The 24,724-nt window shown below is 33.2% G+C and overlaps 2 protein-coding genes across 2 annotated transcripts; both read right to left on the bottom strand.

Moving 5' to 3' along the window:
- Positions 1-20,781: 20,781 nt before the first annotated feature.
- On the bottom strand, positions 20,782-21,615 carry J3458_011623 (uncharacterized protein). The gene is made up of 2 exons (XM_007816277.2): positions 21,322-21,615; positions 20,782-21,271 (listed from the first exon to the last, which is right to left on the bottom strand). The coding sequence occupies exons 1-2, from the start codon at positions 21,514-21,516 to the stop codon at positions 20,936-20,938; spliced, it is 531 nt and encodes a 176-aa protein (XP_007814468.2). The 5' UTR covers positions 21,517-21,615; the 3' UTR covers positions 20,782-20,935.
- A 1,115-nt stretch (positions 21,616-22,730) lies between these two features.
- J3458_011622 (uncharacterized protein) lies at positions 22,731-23,347 on the bottom strand (the record flags this gene model as incomplete). Its single annotated transcript, XM_066119902.1, is given in 2 exon segments — positions 22,731-23,118; positions 23,133-23,347. The coding sequence occupies 2 exon segments, from the start codon at positions 23,345-23,347 to the stop codon at positions 22,731-22,733; spliced, it is 603 nt and encodes a 200-aa protein (XP_065975020.1).
- Between the last annotated feature and the right edge of the window lie 1,377 nt (positions 23,348-24,724).

Below are 24,724 nucleotides of genomic sequence, written 5' to 3'. Positions count from 1 at the left end.
CGGGGAGATGATGAAGTACCTTCATGACAAGATCACCGAGCTCGAGAGGCAGAATCGACAGCTTCTCGACCGACAGAATGATCTCTACGAAAAACTTGAGGCACGAGAAGAGGAACTTGCAGCAGTTCAAAATCTCACACCTGCATCCTCTATCAACAATAACAACATGCCAAAATTCCCCAAGCCTGAATCATACGATGGTTACAAGGGTGATGTGAGGAACTTTCTCACACAAGCCCAAGCTTACCTACGAGTCAACGAAAAAATCTACACGACACCTGAGTCACAGATTCTTTGCATTGGCAACCTCTTGACTGGGAAAGCAATGGAATGGTGGGAGCCAACCCTCCGCGCACATCTTAAGCACGGCGCCGAAGCCGGAGTGGAAGTTGTCCACATCTTCTCTGATTACGAAACCTTTGAAGAACGACTTCTCGCTGCATTTGGAAACCCTGATGAGCACAAGGAAGCTACACGACAACTTACTCGACTCAAGCAGACCGGATCTGCAGCTCATTACGCTAGGGAGTTCAAACGCATCGCAGCAAAACTCAACTGGAACACCGAACCCAAAATGGAGGTTTTCTATCAAGGACTCAAAGAAGAAGTGAAGGATGACATTTATCGAGAAGATCGTCCTGAGTTATTTGACGACTTCGTCGAAATGGTCATCAAGGCAGACAACCGTCTATACGAACGACGTCACGAAAAAAGTCACAGGAAATTCGGATCATATGCTAGGTTCAACAAACCTAATAGTAGCAAGCCACGCCGAACATCGACAGCATACGGGTACCACGCCGGACCTATGGAACTTGACGCCGCAAATAAGGAAAAGGGGAAGACTTGTTACAATTGTGGCAAGACTGGACACTTTGCGAATAAATGCAGAGCCCCGAAGAAGCCATGGAAGCCAATTCCTGAAGGCAGGAAGCTCCATGCCGCAAACCGAGAAGACTTACCCACGCGAAATCTCAGTGTGGCAAGCAATGAAGGAAGCCCCACGTTAGCAAGCAACATCAGTTCGGATGAAGATTGGGAATTCGGAACCCAACCAGTACCCGACGACTTTTGGGAACACTGGACACCCTCACCAAAAAGTGAACCTTCACTGGAACGGATCCAAGAAGAAGAGAATCATCCAACTGAGAAAGACGAACCTGAAATCGAACACAGACTCCTTAATTGGACCTTCTGTTACGATGACAATTGCTACACGCACCTTAGCAGCAAGCAAGGTAGCGGATGGTTTCCGCGAAAACGAAAAGGGAAGAAAACCCTTACGATACAACCAAAATTACGACGAACCGATTCAAAGATATTGAACGGGAAATTATACTGTGCTAAGGATAACGCACACACTATCCGGATTGCGCCCTCACAATCCGAGGAAGGAAACTGTGTGACTGCGAGTGACTCACTTAGTCTGAGTTCGATTAACACAGATGGTAGATCAAGTGATCACCAAGGAAGCTCCAACAAGACGCCGGAAGATAATCGCCGACGACAGCGCTTAGAGATACGCGCCAAACAACAACAAGAGGAGAGGAACAACAATTCGGGAAACGACAGCCGTCGTCGCAATTAAGACCGATTCCTCGACGGAGATCTGACAGGTCTCTATGTATTGCAAACATCGGCAGTACTGCACACCTCATGGTTAATATGACTATAATGGGAAGAAAGATCCAGGCAATGATCGATAGCGGAGCACAAGGAAATTTTATCTCGCCAAATCTCGTCAACAAATTACGATTGCCTTGGACACCCAAAGACGAGCCCTACCGACTCACGACTGTGGAAGGAACTACGGTAAAGTATAGCCACGGAGTAGTCGACATGGAGATCGCGCAGCTTCTTGTCGACATACAAGGCACGAAACACCGAGTTACACTAGATATCACAGTGATCTCAAAACACGATGTTATATTAGGGATACCCTGGTTGCGAGCGAGCAATCCACGAGTCAATTGGAGAACCGGCCAACTTCAATGGGATTTACCAGGATGCGGTTACGAAGCAGAGAGCGGCCTACGAAGGGCACCTCATTCGGACTACGGCAGGCCTCTAGGAATATACGTGATCGCCAGAGAGCCCAAAGCTGAGACAACGGAGATTCCCAAGGAATACTCAAAGTACAGCAAGCTGTTCAGCGGAGAGCTAGAAACAGGACTACCGGAGCATTCACGCTGGGACCACGAGATCAGACTCCAGCCCGGTACTGAACCAACGTTCAACAAGATTTATCCTCAGAACCCTGAGCAAGACAAGGCGCTCAAGGAGTATCTGGAGGACATGCTACAAAAGGGATACATACGACCATCAGAGTCCCCAGCAGGATACCCAATCCTGTGGGTACCAAAGAAGAACGGGAAACTACGACCATGCATCGATTACCGACACTTGAATAAGATCACAATCAAGAATCGATACCCGTTACCGCTTATGACGGAAATCAGAGACAAAGTTGGAAAAGCCAAATGGTTCACCACACTCGACTTAAAAGGAGCCTATAACCTTATACGGATGAAAGAAGGCCACGAGTGGATGACAGCATTCCGAACCAGCAGAGGACACTACGAATATCTAGTGATGCCTTTCGGGCTTACCAACGCACCAGCAACCTTTCAAAGAATGATCGATACAATCTTACGGAAACAACTAGGAGTGTTTGTGGTTGTATACCTCGACGATATCCTCATCTATTCAGATACCCTTGAGGAACACAAACGACACGTACACGAAGTACTACAAACTCTACAGGACAACAAACTCTTAGTCGAAGCCTCGAAATGCCAGTTCCACCAGAACACTGTGCACTTTCTAGGGTACGTGCTCACACACGGAGAAATACGAATGAGCCCGGATAAGATCAAAACCATCAAGGAATGGCCTACACCAAAGAATCTAAAAGAAGTCAGAGGATTCACAGCATTCGTGAACTTCTACCGCAAGTTCTTGAGCGGATATGGAGACATTTCACGACCTCTTACAAACCTAACAAAGAAAGAAGTCGGCTTCCAATGGAACGAACCAGAAGCCACGGCATTCCAGAAAATGAAAGATTTAGTTACGTCAGAACCTGTGTTGAAAGCACCTGATCAGGACAAACCTTATGAGCTTGAAACGGACGCCTCAGACTTTGCACTAGGCGGACAGCTTGGACAACGAGATGATCAAGGAAGATTGCACCCAGTTGCATTCTTCTCGAAGAAACTCCACGGACCCGAACTCAATTATGGGATCCACGACAAAGAACTCATGGCTATCATTGAGTGCTTCAAAGAATGGAGACACTATCTCATAGGAGCAAAAGCATCAAATCAAGGTCTATACCGATCACAAGAATCTCACATCGTTCTTGACCACAAAGGATCTGAACAAACGACAGATCAGATGGTATGAAACCCTCACGGATTATGACTTCGAGATCATATACCGTAAAGGATCCGAAAACGGAAGAGCAGACGCGCTCAGCCGAAGAGAGGACTTGAAATCGGATGAGCAAGTGAGTAATGCACCCTTGCTACGCGCCACCAAGGATGGGAACCTTGTGCTAGGCACCCGAGAAATCAACATGACCTGGCAAGTCAAGCCAGATGAAACATGGATGCAACGGATCGCATCATGCATTAAGAATGACAGCTACCTGAACAATTGGGAAACGAAAACGCATCTGTCCAAGGAAGGCAAGACCTTCTTGTACAATGAACGGCAGTATGTTCCCAGTACACTTCAAGAACAGCTTGTCAAGGAAATACACGAGCACCCACTACACGGACATCAGGGTGTAGGGAAAACGATCAGCAGGCTAAGAAGATCGTACGACTTCCCAGAAAGCAGAAAAATGGTACAAGAAGTCATCAAGAAATGCGACACGTGCAACAAAGCAAAATCAGCGCGACACGCACCATACGGAGAATTACAACCGATACCACCACCTGAAAGAGCATGGCAAACTGTTACAATGGACTTCATCGTCAAACTACCGAAGTCAAAAGAACCCATGACAGGAGTAGCTTACGACAGCATCCTAGTTATTGTGGACAAACTCACAAAATACGCCTACTACATTCCATACAAGGAATCGAGCAACACCAGGGACTTAGCGTATATGTTCTTCAAAACAGTCGTTGCACAACATGGATTACCAACAAAGCTTATATCGGATCGCGACAAATTGTTCACCTCAAACTTTTGGAAATGCCTCATGGAAACTATGAAGATCAAACAAAGCTTATCAACGGCATTCCACCCACAATCAGATGGACAGACAGAAATCTTGAACCAAATACTCGAACAATATCTGCGAAGCTATGTCAACTACCAACAGAATGATTGGGTAGAATGGCTACCACTAGCACAATGGGCTTACAATAGCTCTGAGATTGACAACATGAAGATGTCACCGTTCAGGGCAAACTATGGATTTGACCCTATCATCGAGACACACGCGGCACGAAATGTGAACGCACCAGCAGCTACAGCGCATGCAGCAACAATGACAGAAATACAGAAACACTTGCAACAGGAATGGATATTTTTGCAGAACCGGATGAAACACTACGCGGACAAAAAGAGATTGCCAGCGCCAATCCTAGAGGAGGGACATAAAGTATACCTCATTCGCAAAAACATCAAAACTAAACGACCCAGCGACAAACTCGACTGGAAGAAGATCGGACCATTCCTTATCAAACGGAAAATCTCAAATACCAACTACGAACTATCATTACCAGATGGAATGAGAATCCATCCCATATTTCATATATCGCTACTAGAGAAAGCACCAGATGAATCTACAATCGCTACAAACATCACAACGGAAGATACCAACGAATACGAAGTCGAACGGATACTCAAAGCACGGGGAGATACAAAGAATCGTCATTATCTCGTTAAATGGAAGGGATATCCAAACTCCGAAAACACCTGGGAACCAGCCAAAAATCTCACGAACTGCTCGACGTTGCTTGAACAGTTTCATTCCCAAGGAACGCATCCCAATCAATCTCCTGAGCACCGTCCAACGACTCGATACTGAATTCGGCATCCAAGGAACGAACCAAAGCAGGATCCAGATCCTCGGAAGGAGTAGGAAGGACCCCCGTGGCCTTCTGAAGCTGTTCCGCTTCCTCACGTTCCACACGTTCCAACTCTTCGACGTTGTCGATACCACGCGCAACCGCACGCATCATTTTCTCAAACCACAATTTCTTTTGTTTTCGCAAGCGACGCACCTTGGCGCTCGCCTTTTCGAGTTCTTCCTCGGCAGCTTCCAACTCGGACTCAGCTTTCTGGTGTTGGGTACCGATACGACGCAACTGCTGCGGGGTAAGAGGATTCATATCGCAGTAAGACCTGTTCAGACGAATGCACTCATAACAACGGGACGAGTCCACGTCGGACGCCTTGCAATTCTGGAGGCCTTGATCTCGGCAAAAGGAACAAGCGGGCATATCAACTAGATTCCCGATCATCAACTCAAGAAGGGCGTTTCGCTCGTCTGTCTTGCGAGAAGGTTTGCGGGATCGGACGGAAGGTCTTGAGACACGATTAGCCGACATGATGATACACGAAGAGGATGAAGAAGGGAAAATTACCCAAGCCCCAGCCGGCCTATTTCGATGGCCTTGAGGACAAGACCAATGGAGGAGGGGTATTATGTTACGAACGTCACTGCACGAGACGCGGGAAGCTGGGCCGCACTGGCAAGGGTAGGCACAGCTGCTGACTAACAAGGACATCAAGTCACGTGATGGCTCATCGGATCATATAGATGATCCAACGAGACGGGATCATTAGGATCATTAGGCGATCCAAATGATCCGGGTCTACAATAGAGAGATAGACGAGTACTTAAGGAGGAGGTATTCCCATAGTCAGATAGTCTAGATCTCTATTGATCAATCTAAGCAATAGTTTTACTATTGAGAGTTATACTCTTAACGGCCTTATTGTGATACTGCTCAAAAGCTACTCTGTAGCATTCAACCTGACTTACTTCCTAAGAAACAGACCTACTGTGCCTTAGAACCTAAGCCACCGTTACATATAAGGGTAATATAAGGAACTTTCTTATATAAGCCTAAGCTTACCTACGAGTTAACGAAAAAATCTATACGATACCTAAGTTATAGATTCTTTGTATTAGTAACCTCTTAACTGGGAAAGTAATGGAATAGTAGGAGCTAACCCTTCGCGTATATCTTAAACACGGCGCTAAAGCTAGAGTGGAAGTTATCTATATCTTCTTTAATTACGAAACCTTTAAGAAATGACTTCTCGTTACATTTAGAAATCCTAATAAGCATAAAGAAGCTACATGATAGCTTACTTGACTTAAGTAGACCGGATTTATAGCTTATTACGCTAGGGAGTTTAAACGTATTATAGCAAAACTTAACTAGAATACTAAACCTAAAATGGAAGTCTTTTATTAAGGACTTAAAGAAGAAGTGAAGGATAACATTTATTAAGAAGATTGTCTTAAGTTATTTAACGACTTCGTTGAAATAGTTATTAAGGCAGATAATCGTTTATATAAGTAACGTTGCGAAAAAAGTCACAGGAAATTTGGATCATATACTAGGTTTAATAAACCTAATAGTAGTAAGCTACGCTAAACATTAATAGTATATGGGTATTACGCTAGACTTATAAAACTTAACGCCGCGAATAAGGAAAAGGGGAAGACTTATTATAATTATAGTAAGACTAGACACTTTACGAATAAATGTAAAGCCCCGAAAAAGCTATGGAAGCTAATTCCTAAAGGTAGGAAGCTTTATGCCGTAAATTAAGAAGACTTGCCTACGCGAAATCTTAGTATAGCAAGTAATAAAGGAAACTACACGTTAGCAAATAATACTAGTTTGGATGAAGATTAGGAATTTGGAACCCAACTAGTACCCAATAACTTTTAGGAATACTAGACACCCTCACTAAAAAGTGAACCTTTACTGGAACGAATCTAAGAAGAAGAGAATTATTTAACTGAGAAAGACGAACCTAAAATCGAATATAAACTCCTTAATTAAACCTTTTATTACAATAATAATTGCTACACGTACCTTAGTAGTAAGTAAGGTAGCGGATAGTTTCTACGAGAATAAAAGGGAAGGAGAATAACCCTTATAATACAACTAAAATTATAATGAACCGATTTTAAGATATTAAACGGAAAATTATACTATGCCAAGGATAACGCATATACTACCCAAGCTATAACCTTATAATGTAAGGAGGAAGGGAACTATGTAACTACGAGCAACTTGCTTAGCCTAAGTTCAATTAACACAAATAGTAGATTAAGCGATTACTAAGAAAGCTCTAATAATACGTTAGAGGATAATCGCCGATAATAGCGCTTAGAGATACGCGCTAAATAATAAGAGGAGAGGAATAATAAATCGGGAAATAATAGCCGTCGTTGCAATTAAGACCGATTCCTTAACGGAGATCTAATAGGTCTTTATATACTGTAAATATTAGTAGTATAGCACACCTTATAATTAATATAACTATAATGGGACGAAAGATCTAGGCAATGATTGATAGTGGAGCATAAGGAAATTTTATCTCGCTAAATCTCATTAATAGATTACGATTGCCTTAGACACCTAAAGACGAGCCCTACTAACTTACGACTATAAAAGGAACTACGGTGAAGTATAGCTAAGGAGTAGTTAATATGGAAGTTACGTAGCTTTTAGTTAATATATAAGGCACGAAACATTAAGTTACACTAAATATTATAGTGATTTTAAAACACGATGTTATATTAGGGATACCTTAGTTATGAGTAAGTAATTTACGAGTTAATTAAAGAACCGGCTAACTTTAATGGGATTTACTAGAATGCGGTTATAAAGCAAAGAGCGGCCTATAAAGGGCATCTCATTTAAACTACGATAGGCCTCTAGGAATATATGTGATTGCTAGAGAGCTAAAAGCTAAGATAACGGAGATTCCCGAGGAATACTTATAGTATAGCAAGCTATTTAGCGGAGAGCTAAAAATAGGACTACTAGAGTATTTACGCTAGAACCACGAGATTAGACTCTAGCCTAGTATTAAACTAACGTTTAATAAGATTTATTCTTAGAACCCTAAGTAAGATAAGGCGCTTAAGGAGTATCTAGAGGACATGTTATAGAAGGGATATATAAGACTATTAGAGTCTCTAGTAGGATACCTAATCCTATAGGTATTAAAGAAGAACGGGAAACTATGACCATGTATTAATTACTAACACTTAAATAAAATTACAATTAAGAATTAATACCCGTTACCGCTTATAATGGAAATTAAAGATAAAGTTAAAAAAGCTAAATAGTTTACCACACTTAACTTAAAAGAAGCCTATAACCTTATACGAATAAAAGAAGGCTACGAGTGGATAATAGCATTTTAAACTAGTAAAGGATACTACGAATATCTAGTGATGCCTTTTAGGCTTATTAACGCACTAGTAACCTTTTAAAGAATAATTGATATAATCTTACGGAAATAACTAGGAGTATTTATAGTTATATACCTTAACGATATTCTTATTTATTTAAATACCCTTAAGGAATATAAACGATATATATATAAGGTACTATAAACTTTATAGGATAATAAACTCTTAATTAAAGCCTTAAAATACCAGTTTCACTAGAACACTATACACTTTTTAGGGTACGTGCTTATACACGGAGAAATATAAATGAGCTTGGATAAGATTAAAACCATTAAGGAATAGCCTATACTAAAGAATCTAAAGGAAGTTAGAGGATTTATAGCATTCGTAAACTTTTACCGTAAGTTCTTAAGCGGATATAGAGACATCTTACGATCTCTTATAAATTTAATAAAGAAAGAAGTTGGCTTTTAATGGAACGAACTAGAAGCCATAGCATTCTAGAAAATAAAAGTTTTAGTTACGTTAGAACCTATGTTAAAAGCACCTGATTAGAATAAACCTTATAAGCTTAAAACGAACGCCTTAGACTTTATACTAGGCGAATAGCTTAAATAACGAGATAATTAAGGAAGACTACACCTAGTTGCATTTTTCTTAAAGAAACTCCATGGACCCGAACTTAATTATGGGATCCACGATAAAGAACTTATAGCTATTATTAAGTGCTTTAAAGAATAGAGACATTATCTTATAGGAGTAAAGCATTAAATTAAGGTCTATACTAATTATAAGAATCTCACATTGTTCTTAACCATAAAGGATCTAAATAAACGATAGATTAAATGGTATGAAACCCTTACGAATTATAACTTTAAAATTATATATTATAAAGGATCTAAAAACGAAAGAGTAAACGCGCTTAGCTAAAGAGAGGACTTAAAATCGGATAAGTAAGTGAGTAATATACCCTTATTACGCGTTATTAAGAATAGGAACCTTATACTAGGCACCCGAGAAATTAATATAACCTAGTAAGTTAAGCCAAATAAAACATGGATGTATTAGATTATATTATATATTAAGAATAATAGTTACCTAGACAATTAAGAAACGAAAACGCATTTATTTAAGGAAGGCAAGACCTTCTTATATAATGAATAGCAGTATATTCCTAGTACACTTTAAGAGCAGCTTATTAAGGAAATATACGAGCACTTATTATACGGATATTAGGGTGTAAGGAAAACGATTAGTAGGCTAAGAAGATCGTACGACTTCCTAGAAAGTAGAAAAATAGTATAAGAAGTTATTAAGAAATACGACACGTGTAATAAAGTAAAATTAGCGTAACACGTACTATACGAAGAATTACAACCGATATTGCTACCTAAAAGAGCATAGTAAACTATTATAATGGACTTTATTGTTAAACTACTAAAGTTAAAAGAACCTATAATAGGAGTAGCTTACGATAGCATTTTAGTTATTATGGATAAACTCATAAAATACGCCTACTATATTTTATATAAGAAATCGAGTAATACTAAGGACTTAGCGTATATGTTCTTTAAAACAGTTATTATATAACATGGATTACTAATAAAGCTTATATTGGATCGCGATAAATTGTTTACCTTAAACTTTTAGAAATGCCTTATAGAAACCATGAAGATTAAATAAAGCTTATTAACGGTATTTCACTTATAATTAAATGGATAAACAGAAATCTTGAACTAAATACTCGAATAATATCTGCGAAGCTATGTTAACTATTAACAGAATAATTAGGTAGAATAGCTACTACTAGCATAATAGGCTTATAATAGCTCTGAGATTGATAATATAAAGATATTACCATTTAGGGTAAATTACGGATTTAACCCTATTATCGAGATATATACGATATAAAATGTGAACGCGCTAGCAGTTATAGCGTATATAGCAACTATAATAGAAATATAAAAACACTTGTAATAGAAATAGATATTTTTATAAAACCAAATGAAATACTACGCGAATAGAAAGAGATTGCTAGCGCTAATCCTAGAGGAGGGATATAAAGTATACCTTATTTATAAAAACATTAAAACTAAACGACCTAGCAATAAACTTAACTGGAAGAAGATTAGACTATTTCTTATTAAACGGAAAATCTTAAATACCAACTACGAACTATTATTACTAGATGGAATGAGAATTTATCCCATATTTTATATATTGCTACTAGAGAAAGCATTAGATAAATCTATAATTGCTACGAATATTATAACGGAAGACACTAATGAATACGAAGTTAAATAGATACTTAAAGCACGAGGGAATATTAAGAATCGCTATTATCTTGTTAAATGGAAGGGATATTTAAACTTTAAAAATACCTGGGAATCAGCTAAAAATCTTACGAACTGCTTGACGTTACTTGAACAGTTTTATTCCTAAGAAACGCATCCCAATTAATCTCCTAAGCACCATCTAATAACTTAATACTAAATTCGGTATCTAAGAAACGAACTAAAACAGGATCTAGATCCTTGGAAGGAGTAGAAAGGACCCCTATAGTCTTTTAAAGCTGTTCCGCTTCCTCACGTTCTACACGTTTTAACTCTTTAACATTATTAATACCACGCGTAACCGCACGCATTATTTTCTTAAACTATAATTTCTTTTATTTCCGTAAACGTAAGACCTTTTAATTCTCGGCTAAGGTACGCTCCTTAGCTTTCTTAAGCTCCCTCTCGAGCTTATAATATTAATCCGCGATACTACGAAGCTGTTAAGGGGTTACCCCCGTAATATTATAATTCCCTTGCTTATCCACTACACACTTTACATAATAACTTAAATCGGAAACGAAGGCTTCATATTAGGGAAGTCCTATATAGGCGTAGTAAGCGTAAGCCTTTATAAAGGATAAAGACGAATTGTTAATTATTGTAGAGAGAAGGTTATCCCGGCGAAGGGAAGAAGTAGACGAAGCTTTAAACCGCTGTTTTAAGACACGGTTAGTTGATATAATAGTACATAATAATGGAAGGAAGAAAACGCATGACACTTAAGCCAGCCTGTTTTAATAGCCTTAAGGATAAGACTAATAGAGGAGGGGTATAATGTTATAAATAACACTGCATAAGACACGGGACGGGACCGCACCGGCTAGGACAGGCACGACCCGTAGGTATAAGAAGAAGGCAGGGGCACGTGACCAGCTACGTGACCTAAGAGGCGATTAAAGAGGTTAATGTTTGAACACATTAACTAGGAAGGATCGAACCAACCGAACCTCAAGCCAGTCAATTAAGGTTCAAAGGGATTGATGGTTAAGCTAATTGATCTAGGACTATAATAGAGAGATAGACGAGTACTTAAGAAGGAGGTATTTCTATAGTTAGATAGTCTAGATCTCTATTAATTAATCTAAGTAATAGTCTTACTATTAAGAGTTATACTCTTAACGGCCTTATTGTGATACTGCTTAAAAGCTACTTTGTAGCATTTAACCTAACTTACTTCCTAAGAAACAGACCTACTGTGCCTTAGAACCTAAGCCACCGTTACATATAATAAGATACTTACTTTTAGTAATTAATTATTATAATTATTTTTATTAATTATTTTTAGGTAATATTATAGAATTTATTAAAAGTCCTTAATTAAATAATACGTATAAGTTAACCGCTTATATTATTTATATTAATAGTTAAGTAAAATTAATATAATTTATAATATTTATAATTAAGGTTATATACGTAATCTTAATATAACTTAGCTCTTTATATCTTTAAAGTAAAGGAACTTATTTAATTTAACTTATTTTTAATTTATTATATTTAATAATTAAATTATTAAAGTAATTATAAGCTTTAAGTAACTCTTAAAAGAATTAAAGAATATAAAGTATTAAATACTTAAGAAATAAAATAAGAAAGTTATTTTAAATATTAATTTTAAGTTAAAGATTTAAAAAATTCTTAATAATATTATAAAATAAAAATATTAAGAATAATAAATAAATTATAAGTATATTTTTATTAATTAATTTTAATAATTAATTATTAGCTTAACTTTTTAATAATATAAATTTAATAACTCTTAGCTTATATTACCTTATAAGGTTATAGCTTATAGGTAATATAAAATATTATATATAATATAAATAACCCTTTTCTCTTTTTAAATTACCTATTATTAAAGATTTAACTTAATTATATAAGTAATAATTATTATATTATATAATTCTAATATATTATAAATTATATATATTATTATTATAAGAAACTTTATTATAGAATTAATTAAGTATATAATTCTTTTAATAATATATTAAAATAAACTTAATTATAATACTAGTCTTTTAATACACCTTTTTAAGAAGATTTATTATAAGTTTTATTAAAAAGAGAAATATTAATATTTATTTATTAAATAAATATATAAAATAAACTTATATATAATATTTCACTTACCTTTTAAGCGTTATTAATAGGTTTTATAATTTAATATTAACTTAAATTTTATTATATAATAATATATTTTAATCTTTTACTTTATAATTAAACTTATCTTAAATAATTAAAAGAATAAGAAATATAATATATAATACTTACTTATACGTTACTTAAGCTAATTAATACTTATATAAGTAAAATTATTATTTTATATTTAATAAATAAGAACTTAAAAGTAAAAAGAGATAAAAAATAAAAACACGTAATCTTATAATAAGAAAATTTTATATAAAACTATCTATTAATTACCTTATTATAAGTTACACGCTTATTTTTACTTAATAGAAATTTTATATATTATTTTTACTTATTACCTCTTTATTAAAGCTTTAAGGTTAAACCTTTTTTATTATTTCTTTTTATTATAAATTTTAATTCTAATAATAATATTTAAGAGCATTTATTCTTCTCTTCTTTATTATTAATAATTTATTTATTAAATATTAATTTAAAGAGAATTATAAATATTAATTATCTTTTATATAATATAAGAAACCTTACCTAATAATTAAACTTTATAACTTAATAATTAATAATTAAATTCTATTAATAATAAATAATTACTTATTTAATAAGTTTATTATTAAGTTTAATTATAAAAAGAATATTTTAATTCTTTTATTAATCTTATATATGAAAGTTCTTTATATAAGACGTATAATAGTTAAATAATATATTAAAAGTTATATATAATTATTATTATATTATACTTATTTACTTATTTACTTCTTAAACTAATAATAGTATATTTATTATATTAAAATATCTTATTAAAGCTAGGTTTTATAAAATTAACTATTTATTAGACTCTTTTAAAGATATAAAATAAGAATTTAAGGTAAGTAATATATTATTTATATATATTAATTTTATTAATTAATTTATAGGTTAAAATATTAAAATAATACTAGTAAATATAAAAGAAGTTATTAGTCTTTATTACTTAAACGCACTTAACTATAAATATTATTATAAACCTTACTTTTAATAATATTCTTAAATTTCTTTACTTAAGTATTATAATTCCTAGTACTTTATTAATAATAAAATATATTTATAATTATATTATATTAATATAATAATCCCTTTTATAATATATTATAAAAGAATTATAAATATTATTAATAATTAATAATTAAACTAAAAATATTTAAATTTAAAGAATACTTAATATATTATATTACTTTATTAATATAAAGTAAAATCTTTAAATAATTACTCTTAATTTAATTAATATATTTAAGAATATATTTAAAGAAAGATAAGATTAAGAGATTATTTATTATCTTTAATAGAATAATTTATAATTATATTACCTATTAAAGAAAGTTAAATTTATTATTAATAATAATAGCTTTTACCTTAAGTTAAAGCGTTTTTATAAAGCTATTTTATAGTATATTTCTTTTAAATAATAATAACCTAAGATTTACTTTATTTACTATATTACGTATATTTTAAATCTTATTATTAAAGAGGTTATTTATATTATTAAGACAATAGTAATTAAAAAGAGTATAAATTATTAAAATAATACTTATAAGCTTAAAATCAAGGAAATTATTAAGCTTAATAATAACCTTAAGAGTTATCTTTAAGATATTATTAAAAGTATAAGTAAAATACATATAAATTTAATTTTAATTACTATTCTTAAGGTATAAGATATTTATTTATACTCTTATATATCTTACTATTATAAATCTAATATTTTTATTAATTATTTTTATTAATACTTTTATAAATTTAAAATCTTATCTTATATTTTTCTTAAAGTAATAAGATATAAGTAACCTTTATAAATATATAAGGTAACTTACACTTAAAGTATACTTTATTATAATTAATACGTAATGTTATTACTTAATAGAATTTAATTACTTTAATATTATTATAAGCTTATAAGCTTTACTAATTAATTAATACCTTTTTTAATACTAATATAACTTTTTAAGAGAGTAAATTTAATAATAAGAACTAAAAATAAGTTAATTATTTTATTAATATTAACGTGATTTTTTTATAGCTTATAAATTTTATAAGTTATAATAATAACTTAATACTTTTAAACTCTTAAAATATAATATAATTTATATATTAATATCTTAATATTATTTAAGAGGCTATATAAAGTTAAGTTAATATATAAAATTCTAGCTTATTTAAAGCCTTACGTATAATTTTATAATAAGTAATTAATAATATAAAGAAGAAAGCTAATAAGTATAATACTCTTTTATATAAAGATAAAAATATATATACTATTATAGCTTTACTTACCTTAATTAATACTAAGTATATAAATTAACGCTATTAAGCGTATTTAAGCCTATTATTTCTTAAATAATTAAGTAATATAATTAAGTTATATTACTAAAAGGTATTTACGTAAGAGTATATAAAAATATATTATTAAAGCTATAATAAAACTTAGTAATAATTATATATTATAAGTAAGTTATTTATTAAGATCTTTAACTTTAACTCTTAAAAGGTATAATTATTTTATAAATTATTTTTAATAATTATTTTTACTAATAATATAATATTTTATAAATAAAAGTAATAAACTTTAAGTATTTTTATATTATTTATTAGGCTTTTTTTTATAAATATTAGAATATATTAAAAGATATTTATAGCTTTTAATAATGAATTTTAAAGTAACTTTTATATTAAGATATCTTAAGAATAGCTTAAAATTACCTTATTATTTAGCTAAGTATTATACTATTAAAGCGCTCTTAAAGTATTTATTATAATATTAACTATTATAATTAATATTATTTATTAATTAAGGTATTAATAGACCGTTTTTTTATATTAATTTATAATTATAAGAGTAATTAATAGCTATTACTATTAAAAGACTACTTTTTAAATACTAATATTCTAGTAATAATATAATAATAACACTTATATAAGCTATAAAAGGCGCTTAAATACTTAAATATACTAGATAAGCCTAATAATATAAGCTATTTTTTATTAAATAAGTATAATATTAATATAAGTATTTATCTTATATTTATTACTTAAATTAAGCTAATTATAATATAAATAAGAAATTACTTACTTAACGTATAAATTAACTTAAAGAAAATAAGCTATATATATAATAAATAAAGAGCTTTAATATTTAAACCAGACCTTTAAATGTATTGTATTTTTTATAGTTTTTACTATACTATATTGTATTGTATTATATTGTAATATATTACAATACATTATAAGATAAGAATACTTATAAATGTATTATAAGGCTATAAAATATCTAATAATAGAAATAAATGCTTATATACGCATATTATATATTAAAATAAAGCTAAAAATCACGTGATTTTAAATCTTTAAAAATTAACCTTCAAATGTGGATATTAAGCGAGATATTAAGCTTTAAAGTTATGTCTTAAAATAAAAAGTAAGTAAAGTGGGGCGAATTTTCAATTGCTTATAGCTTTTTGATATCATAACTTATGATAGTAAAAAGTGGCTCATTTTAAAGAGCTGATTTAGCTCTTCTTAATAATATAAAATTTTCTCTTATAACCCTTATAATTAGCCTTAAAATCCTAAGTTAAAAAAACAAGGGTCTTTTTTACTTAAAATACATTTATAAGTATTTTCGTAATGTAATGTAATGTATTTAAATACAATACACGAAAATACAATACAATATAAAATATAATACATAATACACTTGTATTTACTATATTTGTAAGAGCTCTAAATATTTTAAGTTAAATATTATATAGCTTCTCTTTATTATAGGCTTAAGCTAGCAGCTCGGGACTAGGCCGAACCTAATGCGAAGGCAGCTTAAACTTAACCTAAATAATTTATAGGTTAAGTAGGGATATAAAGGGGGGTAAGAAGGGGAAAACCTTTCTTTCTCTTTCTCTTTCTTCTTAAGTTTATTCTTACTTCTTAAAGATATATACTTATAATAATATAATATAGCTAATTCTTAATAAAGAATAAACTTTACTATAAATAACCTTAATAAAGTAATATTTAATATAAGATAAAACTTACTTATATTTAACGCTTTTATACTAGGTAAAAGCACTTTATTTAACTTTATAGCGCTATAAAAGATTATAAGTATTTAGGCTAAAAGACTCTATTAACTCTTTAAATAATACTATAACTTATAGAATTAAATAATATAAGCTACATTTATTATAAGAATATCTATTAATAATAATACCTTAATAAAATAAAAATTAATTTTAACAGAAACCCCTTTTAATAGTAATAAAAACGTGTTTAAGGCTTAAAAGAAGCTTATAATATATAAGTTAATTAAAGACGTATAATTTATTAATAGCTCTTATAATTAATAGGTTTTTATTTACTAGAATCTCTTTAATAAAGTTAAGAGCTATATAGCTTTATTTTTTAAACTAGGTAAGGTAAAGGGCTATAACCAGAGCATTAACAAGAAAACTACATTTTTAATTTTCAAAAAAGCTTAAATAATTAATAATAAATCTAATAAAATACTTGAATTATAATAATAAATACATAAATTAACTAATATTATAACCAATCAGCTAATATAAAAAAGTGGGTCCTTTTAGCTTATTATAAGCTTAAAAACTAGATTATGTAATTTTCTAAAAACACACTACACTATCAGACCTCTAAATGTATTGTATTTTTTGTATTTTTTACTATACTGTATTGTATTGTATTGTAATGTAATATATTACAATACATTACAAGATAAGAATACCTATAAATGTATTATAAGGCTAAAAATTATCTAATATTATAAATAAATGCTTATATAAGCATATTATATATTAAAATAAAGCTAAAAGTCACGTGACTTTAAATCTTTAAAAATTAACCTTAAAATGTGGATATTAAGCGAGATATTAAGCTTTAAAGTTATGTCTTAAAATAAAAAGTAAGTAAAGCGGGGCGGATTTTCAATTGCTTATAACTTTTTGATGTAGTAACTTATAATAGTAAAAAGTGGGGCATTTTGAAGAGCTAATTTAGCTCTTTTAAATGATATAAAATTTCTCCTTATAACCCTTATAATTAGCCTTATAATTTTAAGTTAAAAAAACAAGGGTCTTTTTTCCTTAAAATACATTTATAGGTATTTTACTAATGTAATGTAATGTATTTAAATACAATACACGAAAATACAATACAATACAAAATACAATACATAATACACTTGTATTTACTATATTTGTAAGAGCTCTGTTCGTAAGAGCTCTATACACTATACTATACTACAAAAACTACAAAATGTAGTTTTTACAGTTCCAGGCTTATAAGAGCTTATAAGGACCCACTTTTTTATGTTAGCTTATAGTAGAAGATTTATACTATTTATCCGTAAAACTTATAATCTTATAAGTATCTTATAAGATTTAATATAATTTTTTATATTTGAAACTACAAAAACTACAAAACTATAAAACTACACTACAGTTAATACTCTGGCTATAACCCGTTTTAATTTCTAGAATACCTATTATTTATATATTTAAACCCTTATTAAAAGGAAATTACACTTATTAAGCTAAACTAAATGTAATAACGTTAAAATAAGTTATTTATAAACTTCTTTATTTAATTTAAAAATAAGCTTATACTTATTAAAGAGATATTATAAGCTAGTTTTATAAAGCTTATAAAATTATAATAAGCCTTAAATAAGCGTATATAAAAAGAAATTATAAGTAAGAAAATATTACGCTTTAAGTATAACGTAATAATAGCTTAACTTTATAATATAGCTATTAATATTAAATTCTTATAATTAAAAGAGAAGTTTTAAAATAAGTAAAATAAAGGGGTTACCTTTAAGATAAAATAACTAAAAAATAAAGATACACTAATAATAAACGTAATAAAAATAAAATTTTAAATTAAATCTAAGAAAAGTGTAAGTTAAAATTACCTTAAGAGTAATTAAAAGAAGAGAGCCTATTAGATTTTAAAGGAGATAATTAATTAATAAAAGAAGAAAAGAAAGTGTATTTATTACGAATTAATAGGGTATTATATAGTTAAATATACCCTTTTACCTATGTAATAGCTATAAACGTCTAGTATAAGAGGTGCTATAATAGGAGATATAATTAATAGCTTAAATAAGAATAATAAGTAATTAAAAAATAATACGCTCTTATAATAAGTCTTTTACTAAAGGCACTATAATATAATAATAATTATAAATAAAAAGTATCTTATTTAAAAAATAAGAGTTAAAGGAAATTAAGTTAAGAATAAATATATTATCTCTCTTAATTTTTACGTTAATTAACTTCTTAAAGTTTATAAACGCTTAAGTAAATATAAGCTATAATTATTACGTAATAATAAGTAAAAAGTTTATATAATATATAAGCTTTAAGTAGGTTTTACTAGAGTAATAGTAATAAATACGTATAATAGTAAAAACTAAGTAAAGTAAAGTAATATAATAAAAGTTACACTTTATAATCTCTTACTTAGTATAATTTATAATAAATATAAACGGCTAAAAATCCCTAATAATAGCTTACGTAATACTAGGTCTTACCTAAAACGTAATACTAGGGATACCTTAAATAATACGCTATAATATATACGTGTAATTAGCTAAAAGAGAGCTTATAATAGGCGTTATAAGCGATCTAGTAATTAAAAGATTTAATAATTAAGTAATATAAAACCTTATAATAATAGTATTAAAGTTAATATTTATAAGACTTATTTAATAGGCTTAAAGAAAGAAGAAGAAGTATTATCTTATAGCTATAAGCTTACGTAAAATAATAATAGTCTTACGTGTATAAGAAGCTAAGGTAAATTAAAAGTAAAAATAAGCGCTATAGCTTTTTAATAAGTTATAGAATTTTTAGGACTTATTTAATTAAGAAAAAGTAAATAAACTTCTCTTATATTAAAGGTAATTAAACTATTATATATAATTAAAGAAGCGTTTAAATAAATTTAATCTTAAGTTACTATAAGCGTTACTTTATAATATACCATGTAAATACCTATTAAAGATTAAAAAATAAGTTATAAACCTAATAAATAAAAGCTAAATTCACGTGAGTTTCTTACTAATAGTAGCTTTAATCTTACTTATAAAGAAGCTTAGTAAAGGCTAGTAATTTTATATTAATTATCGTACCTTAAATAAAGTTATAAAGTAAAACTATTACTTACTTCTATTAGTTAAGAAAATACTATAATCTCTTTTTAAAATTAAATAATTTATAAAGTTAAATATACGTTTAGCATTTTATAAGCTTTAAGTTACCTTAAGAGAGAAGTATTTAATAGTATTTTAAATTAGGTTTAAATTATTTAAGTAACTAATATACTTATTTAAGCTAATAAGCGCTCTTATAACGTTTTAACGTTATATTAATAGTACCTTAAGAAAAATACTAGGGGATTTTATAATAGCTTATTTAAATAATATTTTAATTTACTTAAGTAGCTTATAAAAAGATTATATACGAAAAGTACGCGAGATATTAATAAGACTTCACGTAATAAAGCTATACTTAAATATTAAGAAATACGCTTTTTACGTGTAAGAGGTAAAATATCTTAGGTTTATCGTTTACGTAAGTAAAGAGATTTATTTTAACCTAAAGAAAATAAAGGTAATATATAGCTAAAAACCCCTTACGCGTTAAAGGGGGGTTTAAGGATTTTTAAGGTTTATAAACTTTTATTAAAGCTTTATATTAAATTTCTTATCCCTTATAAGCTTACTCTTAGGGTTACTAAAAAAAAGCGCTTAATTTAAGTAATTAAAGAAGTGTAATACTACCTTTAAGTCTTTAAAAAAAGCGTTTATATTATATTTAGTCTTAAAGTAATAAAAGTAACAAATACCAGATGCCGTCTCATTGTAAGTAATTCTTCAAAAAGTGTAGCTGCTTACTCCAACCATGTATAGACTGGTCTCTTTAACCCGTCCTTCAGCCACCCGTCATACCTCAAGCCGGAATCAAATCCATGCTCGCCATCCGTCTCTGTCAAACGCACCCCATCACCAACCACCTCTCTCGCGCGCTTCACAAATCGCCTCACCGACTCCACGGGCACGACGCTGTCGGATTTCCCCTGTAATATCGTGATGCCGCCCTTTGGAAGCTTGACGTGCTCCGCCTGTAATGCCTCCGGTGGGAAATACATCCTTCTCTCGGCGGGCGTAGCACAGCGAGTGGATGTACGTCCAGAAATCAGCCATGTCTTGGAAGATTTGGGGCGTCGTGGCTTCCGGGAGGAGGCGGTAGTTGGGGGAGATGATGATGGCGCCGTGGGCGAGCGCGAGGTCCGTCAGCCACTGGGGGTAGAACGGCAAGTAGAGCGAGTCGCCCATGACCTGGGGCAGGTTAGTATTTGGTGGAAGGGATGAGAGGAGGGAGGGCTCACGAGGCCGCCGCCGTGGAAGCGCACGATGACGGGTCGTTTGCCGGACAATGGTGTTTCGGGGACGAGGACGTCGGTGCGGATCTCGTGGTTGGCAATACTTTTGTAGGGTGTTTGGAGGACCTTGAGGCCCTGGAGTTTGGAAGCCATTTTTGTGAATGTGTGTATTTGTGTGTTGTGAGAGGAGGGTTGTATCATGTGTGAGTGAGGTTATCAAGGCTTGGGTTTGGATGGGCCATGTGGTGATGTTATATTCACGACACTAACGACTATTAGCTTTTTTTAATCTATAATCACTTGGTTCTTGATATATGATGCCTGCGAGTAGTGTTTTTGCAAGATATCATTCCCGCGGCGTCGGCAGATACAGTCGCAGATGCGTCAGCTCTTATTAACGGCAATGCTACGTCATTAGTAATTGCCAATGATTCCAAACTGCGGAATTAATGGAGACGCCGAGTGCGAGCCCCGCCGCCGGGCTATTTCCGTCTAGATGCGTCGCGGGTTGCTGATACTTTGATTCATGAATAAAACCATGCCTTGTATTGGGGTGTCTGTGACTGGTAAAGATGATGTCTGGTGGCATATGCGCAAACGATAAACTTGGGTTTTCCCACCTTGAAGTGGGTAGATGGAGGGGGACGAAACGGACATCATTCAAAGTCATCTCAAAGGATTGTAATGTTCAACTCATTCTAAACGTCAACGTATCCAACGTTTGCCTCCAACTGAGTGTATTCGCATTTCAAGTGTCGCAATTTCCGTCGCTCCGTTTGGCATGCCCCGGTTCCTGAATTGGGCTGACGGTTGAGCCCATCAGTAGCAGTCCTCAGCCGAATGTCCCCCAATATGCGGCTTCAATGTCCAATGTGTGCCCGTTCGGCCCTTGATGATTCCCCGAAAACGACGAAATCGATAAAAACAGCAGCGTTACCAGCAACAACGCCTCGTGGGACCTGGAACATAATCACGGTTCAGATATCCCCAAGCGTCCATCTGATCCTTCGCGCTCGTGTCTACCCATGAGTGGTAGTTGGCCGTGATGAGTGCGCGCATGTGGCCAGGTATTTCCGAATCGTCACAGTGCCGAGGAACAGAAACCAACCCGCGCCCGCCAACCAACATATGCCTCCAAAATTTCTCCCAAACTTGCTCCTTCTTTTCGTGGACCCGCGCCAAATGCTTCACCCCAACCTCCAACTTTATAATGTATTCGTCCAAATGCTTGTCGTCTTGAAGCACCTCCATTCCGGCCCTAGATGGCCCGCCGCGGCGAACAGGAGCGTCTTTCCCCATTTTACTCCAATTTTTGAATGCGTTTGGAGTTTGCTTGAGGTGTCGTAGGTCAGAAAGTATTCGCAATTTGATCAATGTAAGTGGAACGCGGAACTTCCAGAAGTCGGCATGTTTCTCTAGGGCCCTCTCGATGTTGGCGGGTTCAAGAATAGGATGATTAAGATTGCTTTTATCGTTCCACCTCCCGTGGCAGGTCTTCCCAAGGTTGGGATGTCGTACTGATATTCATTGTGGGCGAACCACATGATATAGTCGTAAGCCTTCTGGTCTCTGGCTTGACAAATATACAGTGCTGGAAGCATGAGCTTGAATGATGGTTCACTCCAGAAATCTAGATTGCTCACTTGGTCCAGGAGCTTGATAGTGTCATGCACTTTGTTCTCGTGCAGCTTTTCTGTACCGAATGTACCGAGCTTGACCATGGCCAATTTACAAGCTTTCTCAGCAAGATCTTTAACGACGTCCTCGTTTTGAGCCCGCCACTCCACGTTTATACGTTTCGTGCTGTAGAGTCTGACTTTTGGGCCGTAGTTCTATCCGGGCGGGCAGGCTTCTTGTTTAAGCCTCTCGCAGGCTTCTTGTTTAAGCCTCTCGCAGGCTTCTTGTTTAAGCCTCTCGCAGGCTTCTTGTTTAAGCCTCTCGCAGGCTTCTTGTTTAAGCCTCTCGCAGGCTTCTTGTTCAAGCCTCTCGCAGGCCACTCGTTGCTGCTCGATTTGTTTGCAAAACTTGCCATGTGGCTTTGTGTCGTTCTTCTGTTTGCGGCACCGAAGGCAAAATGAGACACTCTTGCAAGCGTTACACTGCTGCAACCCCCAGCCCGAGCCCGTCACGCCGCAGGATTCACAGACCGCCTTAGGCAGGGACCCATTTCCTTGGCTCATGGTGAGGCGTGGACTGGTATATTGAGACCGGTTGTTGAATGTAGGTTTGTTGACGATAGATTTTCGTGATGTGTAGGAATGTAGGTTTGCTCCCGGATGGTGCCTATCCCAACGCAGGGCGAGCGGTGTTTAAATGTTCTGACAACTCCAACACATTGCGGAGAAGTCGGCAACACTTCAAAAACAAGACATGAACATGTCAAATTACACAAGGGTGGACCGGCAATTGCTGATTCAGGGTACACAAATGGCGTCTGTTCTCTTTTTGTTCAACACATGTGGCTAGAATTCCCAGAACGAAAGCGAACTTGCTGCACAACGTAATAGGAATGAATAAAGAGGCTGACAAGGATTTGAATGAATACATCAGTAATTACACATCACACACACAAGTGTATGACTTCAAATGTTAGTTATGACTGGTGGGCTGTGCCTCCCATGCATTCATCAGCCGCCCGGTTGTAACAAAGAAGCGCAGACGTGCAAAACAGAGTCTTTGGTAATTTTATTGTAACACACCAGTACCGGGCTGCTGAGCCTGCAAAACAGGTTCCGACGAGCACTGATGGAACACCATCGGGACAACGCCGTCACAACCCGTATCCCAGCAGACAACTGACTCACACCTCTGCAGACCGTGTCTTTTGCTGTGCTACAAAAAGAAAATAACCACCGCTACAAGCTTGGATTCATTACATAATAATTACCCTGCGTTTGGTTTTTAGCGAGATGGGCAAGTTAATCATGAACAAGTGCGCCACACGTCTCACCCCAAATATAGTAGCAATATTTCCTCACAATCAAGTGTGCTTCATCTTGTGTACCTGTAGACATGCGATTCGTCTTGTCCCGCGATGAAATGACGCGAATCTTCTGAAACTGACATCCAAAGTGTTTATTGCATGGATCCATCGACGTCAACTGCTGAAAGCCTGAAGTCGAACAGAAATGAAGCCTGAGCCTTCATCGTTTCACTACGCTCTCCAGTCTCTTCTACGCTCCCGCGAAGCACTGGTTGTGATTCCGACATTGAACCGACAACATGACCTCAAATAACGCTGATGATTTACGGTGGTATTACATGTCTAGCGCTCCCATATCGGCATGACGGGATACCAGTTTCTTAACCCCAAAGCCCCGGCCATGAAAGGTTCCAAAGTCGACAACTGACTCACAACACTGCTCCAGGACTCTGGGCTACTTTCTCTTGGTTGGCGATTTTCACTGGT

The sequence above is a fragment of the Metarhizium acridum genome (genome assembly GCF_019434415.1).
Source record: "Metarhizium acridum strain ARSEF 324 chromosome Unknown scaffold_234, whole genome shotgun sequence".
In the NCBI taxonomy this organism is placed as follows: Eukaryota; Fungi; Ascomycota; class Sordariomycetes; order Hypocreales; family Clavicipitaceae; genus Metarhizium; species Metarhizium acridum.
This window is presented reverse-complemented; position numbering and strand designations above follow the sequence as displayed.